The sequence below is a fragment of the Triticum dicoccoides genome, chromosome 7A (genome assembly GCF_002162155.2).
Source record: "Triticum dicoccoides isolate Atlit2015 ecotype Zavitan chromosome 7A, WEW_v2.0, whole genome shotgun sequence".
NCBI lineage: Eukaryota > Viridiplantae > Streptophyta > Magnoliopsida > Poales > Poaceae > Triticum > Triticum dicoccoides.
In genome coordinates, this window is record NC_041392.1 from 247,867,942 (window position 1) to 247,876,922 (window position 8,981).

The following is an 8,981-nucleotide window of genomic DNA, read 5'->3' on the forward strand; positions in this document are numbered from 1 at the left end:
GAGATAGAAAATACCAGGGAAAGTGAAGATTAAATATCGGACCAAAATCATTATCCTTGGGGCCAATCCTGTATTATTATGCTGCTGCTACTACTATTATTAGTAATATAGATGGTCTAAAATGTTCTGCAGGGTCTAGCTCTAGACCTTTGCACGGTCGGAAGAGATGACCTCATGGAGGTTGGCGCCATGGAGGTTGCACCTGTACATTAGAATAGTAGACCAACTCATATTTTAGAATGAAGATGGTCCATTTGTATCTCCTATTTGGAGTTTGTCTTACCAACTGGAAAAGAGGAACTCTGAGTGTCACCGACATTATCTTTGTTTGAGGCCTGTTTTCTTTTTAGCCGCGCAATCCGTTGCTTATTTAAGCACTCTGCCCTCTGTTCATTGGATAGGCCGGCATACCAACTGGTGCCACTTCTTAATTTTCGGCCACCATTTACTTCTTCGAGACGATGACTCGCGGAGCTTGTAGATGTACACCCTACAATAAAATAGGAGATAAATTTATAAACAATAGTAATAGGTACAACAATACAATCTTATATGAAGTGGATGAATATACCATCTGTATGTGTGTTGGTTATGTTGCTAAAGGCAGTACATTGCACAGACCCTAGTGAAGCATGTGTGCGTGCCACCAGATCATGGGTAACACTATCCCCAGCTGAAGGAATCTTCTGTTGGAGGTTTACACGACGCCAGTACAGGGATGCTGATTCTTTCTCAAAAGATATTTGGGCATACGCAGACTGACTGCTATTTTATTGCGGGTCCTGATTTTCATTCCCAATTGTAGATGTGTTGGTTAGGTCCGTAAACGGAGAATGATTCCTGACATGAATGTATGTGCACCTGGATTGTGCTTGCCCATCTGGGTTTCATCAGCAGAAATGTTAAACAAAACAGAGGAAGGAACAGAAGCCCCCAGCATTAGCAGTATGGAACCAAAGTAATGAATAACTTATGCTAAATTGGGAAGGGTCATTTGAAACCAAAGCATTGCACCTGATCTACTTGCGAAGAATATCACAAAATCATGAAAGCTCCTCAGCAGCACCATAAACCAATTGATAGAGAAGCAAAGGAGATGGTCAATCGCTTAGGAGCCTGGTAGCAATGATGGCTGAGATGGATTTGTATTTTCTAATTCGCTTATCACCATAGTTGAGGGCAGTATCAGATGATCATGAGTTATGTTTTCATTAACATGGCACAAAGTAATAAGCGAAATCAATGTGAAACAGCATGGTATGTAAACAACATGGTATGAATTTCAGATATATTACGGTGTGCTCATTGTAGGTATGGTTGGGGCCTAATCTGAAGCAATTGTTGGGCCCTAATTTGACATAATAAGGGGCAGTAAATTTGTAGATGTGCTGTGTGAGGCAAATAACAGATCGATGAACGGTGTAGTCTACAGAATCCGCAGTTTACATCCGACAGAACAGAACTAACCTCATCGTAATCCAAATTATTAAGAGGCGAACTCCAAAAAGGATTAATCTGAACTTGTTTGCATTTAAGTGAAGAAGACACATTACTGCAGGAGGTGTAAAGTTTCAGTCCATCAGGCATGTGCATGCTGTGTGAGGCATGTGCAACTCCAAAAATTGAACATATAAACCCTCCTAAACTCGTAGTCACGACCATGCCCTCCACGTCGCCCCATATAATCGCTATGCCACCGTTTGACCACGCCCTCCACGTCGCCCCATATAATCGCTATGCCACCGTTTGTAAATTCTGCATCCCGCCGAGGGCATTTTAGTCTTTTCAATGGGCCAAGGGCATTTTAGTCTTCCCAGCGGGCCAAAAAGGCAGGCAGCGCGGGCAGGAGCGAGACCGCGCAGACCGCATCTTCCCCACGAACCCTAGCTGCGTCCTCGTCTCCTCCTCCATCCACGCGCCTCGGCGGCGACCCTATGGAGGGCGGCCGGGTCGGAGCGGTCCCCGCGTCCCTCCTTCCCCGCTCGGCGCTCTCTACTCCCAGCGCAGCTGCCGCCTCCCTCCACTCTTCCCATCTCGCTAGAGCCGCCGCATCCGGAGGCGACCGGCGTTGCTCCATCTCGACCTGCCCGTAACCTTCTCTCCCCGCAGCGGGCGGAGAAGATGGAGAGGAGCTCGTCCGCCCACCTTCCACCATGGTTTGCAGCGGTCGGAGAAGATGGAGAGGCCGAACTGCGGCTGCCTCGTGCGCGCTCTCCTGCATCTCGCGCGGGAGCGAGTGGTGGTGACTAGCATAGAAGGCGGAGGAGGTCATTGGGGCCGGCTTCCCTTCCGTTTTGGCTGCCAAGCTCCACGCGTTGGTGAGTCCCTCTCTCTATCCCTCTACATCTCTCCCTCTCTCTGTCAGAGGGCAGCTGCCGCCCCGAGGTGCAGGCGGCCATGGAAAAGCACAAGATGCCACACCTGGCTTTCCCCCTTGCCTCCTGCCCTCTCTCTTCAGCTCATCTATTTACATGTGCAAATACTTTTTTATCTATGCCTGCAAGGTGTTTGATGAAAGTTCAGTAAGGCTGTGAGGGAATACCAAACGAGAGAGGATCCAGTATCTGTTACATGCATCAGGTTGACACCAACTTCATGCATTTTGCTTCAAGATCATTGTTACTTTAATTCAAGATATTTTCTCATTCTGTTGGAAGATAGAAATGATGGTTGTAGAAAGATAATTGTTCTACTTGGATACCTTTCTTTGTTTTTGTTTGCATTGAAGTAATAATGTTCAACTGCAGATATAGATTGCAGTCAAGACACTTGCTCCCTCGTCATCGACGGAAGGAGGAGAGCAGCAGCCACAACAGGCGACGGTGCTGGCGAATGCGTCAGACATGAGTCGCTTCGGCTTCTTCCAGCGGCCCAGCCATGACGCCCTCAAGCCGCCGATAGCAGCGGCCCTCTCCCAAGCTACACTGCTCCTGATCTTCGTCGCCCCACACCGTCGTACTATGCACAGCTCAGCCTGGCCATGATGCTCTTAGCCCGCGGACGCTCACAGCGTAACCGACGGTGGCGACTCACTCCCAACCCGTGTTGCTCTCCATCAGTGCTGACGGATTAGTTTGTTTTACAGTGTGGGCACCAGGTCTCTGAGTAGTTTAAATCTGAACGCAACACCAAGGTATCACATATTTCTTGTAAAATCTCGATGGAGGAGTTGTTCCTTCAAATAAGATTTTGATTGTCTTTTTCCTTTTTGCCTAACAAAACATATATGTCTGCTTCTAATTTGTAGGCTGCCAGCCTGAGCATTGCCGAACAGTACAGCAAAGCATTTTCTGAACTTGCTAAAAGCAAACATGGAAGCTCTCCCTAATTCATCGATTAAAGGTGGCTCACATAGATCGTTCTCTTACTGATTAATTAATTAGATTATGGATTTTCTTTATGTTATTATTACTGATCTCAGATGCTTAGTTTCCAAGTTTATCTCAAAACTTCACCTTCTATGAATGCCCCCAGGTGGTGCATATCTAAAAGCTCTTTGTGCATTCTTAAGATTTTTGTATATGCATTTGCGTGAATTGAGCCCGGATCTGATATGGTTTGGCTATGTTCATGGTTTTCTTTGGTCATGTATGAGTGGAAAAGGGAGGCAGGGGAGTTCCAGTTTGTGAGGACAGTGGCGACATGGTTGACTGAATGGCAATAGGAAGAAGGCACATCTCATATAATTGTTTTATTCAAGACAAGTCTACACTCTCTTATGTCAAATTTGCACAGATTTCCCTGCCCTAGGTATGGTGCTTTTGATACTTCAGTAAATATTTTCACTGTTATTACACTATAGTGCTTAACTATGATCCCTTTGGCATCAGGCTATTTCTAAGGGGGAGAGAAGAGTGTTATTTTTTTGGGGGGATTACAAAGAATGGTAGCGGTGAGTATATAGTATATTCTTTTTCCTATTTTTCTTTAACATATTTAGTCTTAGTATGGTGCTTGCTAAAAACAGAGTATGGTGGTTCGATTTAGTTTTTCTCTATGGTATCTTCCCTACCGTCTCTCTCTCTCTTTAGTTTCTAACTTTGATGCTTTGATTTGTTGTTTTGGCCAGCATGAGGAGTATTAGCCACGGAGGAGGGAGGAGACTGACATGAGGAAAACATATTCTGGATCGATTTGGTTCTCATGGTGGCATCTTCCCTGCTTTCTCCTTTCTTTTTATTTCCAACACTCTTTGGTACAGAGCGATTAACAAACAACTGAACTGAATATTGCTTTTTCTCCTTTTCAGATAAGTTAGTTTACATTAGTTTTCTGTTTGCTTTCCGTATGGATCTATATATGTTATTTTTATATCCAGTTTTCTGGGTGCTTTTCAAAAAGGGGGAGACCCATGGCCGATATAGTTGCATTAAGGTGCAATTTGATAACTAAATACATAATATAAGTCCATCAAAATATTACATGCATGTGTGCTGTTTGTGCTTGTATACCTTCAATCTGCTTTGTGGAAGGCTGTTCGTATTAAACTTTAGTGCTCGGTTGTTCATCATAGTCCCATTCCCTTGATAATTAATATTGAAGCAATGAAAAATAGGTGAAATTGCAAGAAACTTGAAGAAGTGGAGGAACATGACTCAGTCTGTCATTGGGGACATGTACTGTTACAGATACACTCTGTATTTCTACCTATCGTTGGTGTGATGTTTGAACATTAAGTTGTCATTTAATTATGGCATTCCCTTCTGCTTTTGTTTATGCTATAACAATAGCCGCAAACTATCTTCGGGACGTATGGCAGGTTTGCTGACAATCTGATTGCGTTGCAGGTTTGGTACTAATTTCTCAAAAAAAATCATGCTTTTGCAGCACCGTCCTGTTGAGCCATGAGATCTAAACCAAGGAATCCAGATAACATCGACTATGTTTATAGATCACTACATGTTCCGTTGGAACATTGTGAGGTCCTTTTTCCAGTAACCATCTAAACACACGCCTCATGTTTTTTTATATTATTCATTGCAATGCATTGCATGCTCGCTGCAAGCTTCTAAAAGAAGTTTATACTTTTGTTGCTAAATGTTCTCTCTTACTGAACTAGCTTCAGGACGAACAGCAGGTTTGCTAACCATTTGATCTTTTTGTGCATTGCAGGTTTGCTACTAAATTCTCAAAAAAGAAACGTTCTTATGCATCACCATCATGTGGAACCACGATACCTGAACCAATGAACTCAGTGAACATATATTATATTTATTATGGATCATTACATGTTCTGCTGGAACAAGGTGAGATCCTTTTCAGTAACAAGTTGAACGCGCGTCATGCTTTTTTGAATATAACTGAATATCTAAAATAGCCATGGTGAACTGGTGTATATATTTTAAAATGGCAAGCTTGCATCTTGATGTTTGATTGCTATGAACTTCCGTATTATAAAATTACTATAGATTTCCTTCAATTCTCCAAAAAGGACAATTTGTTTGTTTGTTACGGTGCCAATAGTAACAGAAGATCATGATGAAGTTGAGTATGTAGAAATACTTTTTAAGGCGCCTCATTATTTGCTGCCAATGACTGTTTTGCCCCAATCTCTGGCTTTCCAAACATAGCATTGCTATGCCTCCAACATTCATCGATTGTCAATTATTCTCTTATACATGACATTGATGCCCTGTGTTTGGGTAATATGTATAGAATTAGTTCCGTTCTACAAGGACCGTATATTGTCACATTGATTAAGTATAATTTTTTCAAGCATGCTAGAGTATGGTGGCATTTTATAGGCCCTTGAGCTATAAAATTTTGTATGCTCAGTTTCTTGATCTGTATTTGCCATTTGAGCCAAATTATCTCATCAGGGACGCATCAACATACAAACTCACCCTTCAGTTTACTTATAACATTTCTTTTTACATGGTGCAACAGCTTGAGATATATGAAGAGAATTTTTACATGTCCAATGCAGACTGTTTGTTTTCACTTTCTAATCAATGAAGTATGTTTAATTGATAAAGTAATTTTAATTGATGAAGTAGATATAGTTGTTGCAGCGGCACAAACTCGGTTGCGTCCGCTATGACCCCAATCTTCGGATTATTATAAGTAGAGGTTGATCGTGTAGGAGGTGAAGATGCTCACGCCTAAAGCCAAACTTGACGCCGTCGACGCCACCATCCGGGAGCTCATTTATATTGGCTTCGAATGGCTACCGTTGTATTTTCTGTACTTTTGGTTGTGGTCGTAATTGTTACCCTGTGCCTTTGCAAGAATAACTGAAAATGGTGATTTCTATTGACTGGAAACCGAGTACTTGTCTAATTATTGTTCAAGAAAATATAGTGAGTCGTGTTCTTGGTTGCTAATAGTATAGTACACCTATGCGGATCCTTCTGTCGGACCGTTGAATGGAAATAACTCAAAAGAAGATAATAGAGGTGTTGTCTCTATGCAATCGGTAACTGTCAGTTCAGTTACAAAGAACGACCATCACAAATAACTTTGAGATGTCCATTGGTAAAGGTCAGTTTGGAGTAGTCTATTTTGGCTACTTGAAAGATGGAACCCCAGTTGCAGTCAAAACACGCTTAGAATCATCATCTCATGGGGTTAATGAGTTCTTGGCAGAGGTTAGCTTTCTTCCCGCTCATCTCCTCCTCTTATTCTTATGCATGTTTTATTTTTCTCTTCCGTCTAGATCAAATCAATTTTCCCAAATAATCTCTCCATTTTGCCAAACACTCTGGTCACTTATTGACAGAACTACTCTGAATTGCATTTCAGGCTCTACATCTAATAAGAGTTCATCACAGGAACTTGGTCAATCTGGTTAGCCACTACAAGGATGGACACCACTCAACTCTTGTCTACGAGTATAAATTGCTAATTTGCATTGCTCTTTCGTGCAACAAGTGCGTTGATACTTACAAACAACGAGGCATGTGACTATTTACTATCACTGTTGTTTGGTATTTGAACATGTCTTTTCGAGGGGGAGATGGGAACAGATTGACTCAGTGAAAGTTGGCTGCACGTAAACTATTGTGATCAAGTTGGAAAAAAATGTTTCCCCTCTTAACTGCTTCTGTTGGAGACTGGGGTCAGTAGTCACTGAAATTTGCACACGCATGGAGGAATGAATGATGATTCTCAAGTAACGAAGTTGTAGCCTTCACGACAAGATAAATGGATGATTTTGCAGCTCAAGTGTTGCTACATGTTACAGATAACTATGGCATTCCATTTTAATGAATCTGCATATTGCTGTTGTGAGTAATATTTCACCCTAAGAATAATATTGTTGTATCTCCAGTTTCTATGTTGCAGCAATGGGTAGTTGTGCTTTAGTCCCCCTTCAGCTTTTTTTTAACATGTGGTTCCTTCAGCTTTTTGTTGTCAAGTCTTTCTGACTATTATAGCTGCACAATTTTTAGCAACGGGTAGTTGTGTTCTCTATCATCATATTTATCACTTAGAGGGGCTTTTTGACAGGAGCACCGGAAGCGAGGGAGGGCATGGCTGCACTGGAGGTTGTCCCAAGGCGAGGGCAGGGCAGAGACATGCAACAATGAGGGTTGCAACCGTAATCAATATCTCAACATCGAATCATTTCCTATAGCCTTCCAGCAAGTTCATTCTTATTTTCTGATTGGGTCATGTTAGGCCAGCAAAGTAAACCTAGAAAAACTGATTAGGCAATGATGTTTTTGTTTAATTTTAGTGTTTGGTATTTGTTTCAGATATGAATAATTCTGGTTATGGTTTCTGCATTGCATAGTGACGTTATAATGAGATTAGAGATAGTTGTCACGCATCTCTTTTCACTACAAACACATATGCACTTGCTTTTCGATCATTAGTGCTCCCCTTTGTATGCTATTAAGCATATGGCCCTAAGATGTTGCATTTAGTTCTTCAATTGAATCAGTTGTGGAAATAGGGACAAAAGATGCCAATCTTCTCTTGAAGACCACAACATTGATGCCTTTTGTTGATCACTGGTCTCTAAATATTCTTACGTGCATGGTTTGAACGCTTGGATCGCTCTTGCTCTTTGCGCCATCAGCGCAACGGGTCATCTAGAGCGCAACGGGTCATCTAGCATGAACGAAGGGCGAGTATATGCTTTTGCCTTCAAATGCACTTCCAAGGGACTGTGCCTGATCGTCTGCTCAATATAAGCAAGTTGCAAGAGCCCCTTGTTATATAACTTATCATTAGTATAGATGCCTACTAAGACTTCTATGTTTATCATCCTTTTGGATCTTATGTAATCCCTTAAGACCATTCTATGCATTTAATTGTTGATTATTTGCTGCTTAGACTGTTGTGTGGTATGCTTTTGGAACAACCATGATGAAAGAACATATGCTTTCGCCTTCAAGTGCACATCCAAAGGCCTCTGCATGATTGTCTATCTAATCTAAGCAGATCACAAGAGTCCTTTGCTACATGACTTAGTATTACTACTATGAAGAGTTGGCTCAGAGAAGTTGTTCTTAACGTCCAGCGATACATCTGTCTAACATATCTCTGGCTATCTACATGCCTTGCTCATCACATTGTAAATGATCATCTGTCTAACATATCTCTGGCTATATACATGCCTTGCTCATCACATTGTAAATGATCGCCCGTAAGCTTCTTAGAAAACATGTATCATGAGCAACCATCTATCTATCATCAGTCTGTACTTATTTCCACATGTTTCATTTTGTGTTTACATATTTTAGTGCATACTCTTCCAATACTTGGCTTGCATTCGGCCTTTGCGTCATTGGCGCAACGGGTCATCTAGTTAGTATAAAGGCAGCAGTATGGAACCAATGTATTCACTGGTCTGACTTGAATTGATGGTCTAATTTGACATATTTTGAAGCAACAAAGCAGTGAATCTCCCTCAAATTTCTACGCGCAACAAACCTTCAAAGTGGCAGGGCGGTGCGATGCAGTTAACAAACTCCAAGACCGGCATCAAGAGGCGGCTGGACCGTGCGGGCTTGCAGACGGCGGCGAGGACCACA

The 8,981-nt window shown here is 42.0% G+C and overlaps 1 protein-coding gene across 8 annotated transcripts; it reads left to right on the forward strand.

The window, feature by feature from the left end:
• The first annotated feature begins 1,863 nt into the window (after positions 1–1,863).
• On the forward strand, positions 1,864–7,790 carry LOC119331164 (probable leucine-rich repeat receptor-like protein kinase At2g28990). 8 transcript variants are annotated; one of them, XR_005160405.1, is made up of 12 exons: positions 1,864–2,318; positions 2,505–2,580; positions 2,748–3,133; positions 3,248–3,342; positions 3,604–3,750; positions 3,831–3,892; positions 4,070–4,195; positions 4,788–4,934; positions 5,113–5,246; positions 6,003–6,587; positions 6,742–7,226; positions 7,450–7,790. XR_005160405.1 is itself a non-coding variant. In XM_037604338.1 (7 exons), exons 3-7 carry the CDS (start codon positions 4,882–4,884, stop codon positions 7,527–7,529), a joined length of 528 nt encoding a protein of 175 aa, XP_037460235.1. In that variant the 5' UTR covers positions 3,359–3,750; positions 3,831–3,892; positions 4,070–4,881; the 3' UTR covers positions 7,530–7,790. The 8 variants fall into 8 exon arrangements, 1 of the variants encoding a protein (XP_037460235.1); XR_005160404.1 differs by having other exon boundaries at positions 4,070–4,146; XR_005160401.1 differs by having other exon boundaries at positions 4,070–4,934.
• Positions 7,791–8,981: the final 1,191 nt, after the last annotated feature.

Coding starts and splice junctions, on each gene's coding strand:
- LOC119331164 (XM_037604338.1), top strand. CDS start 4,882: ATGTTTATAGATCACTACATGTTCCGTTGGAACATTGTGAGGTCCTTT. Junction 4,935..5,112: donor ATTGTGAGGTCCTTTTTCCA/GTAACCATCTAA, acceptor TGTGCATTGCAG/GTTTGCTACTAAATTCTCAA. Junction 6,588..6,741: donor TTAATGAGTTCTTGGCAGAG/GTTAGCTTTCTT, acceptor ATTGCATTTCAG/GCTCTACATCTAATAAGAGT.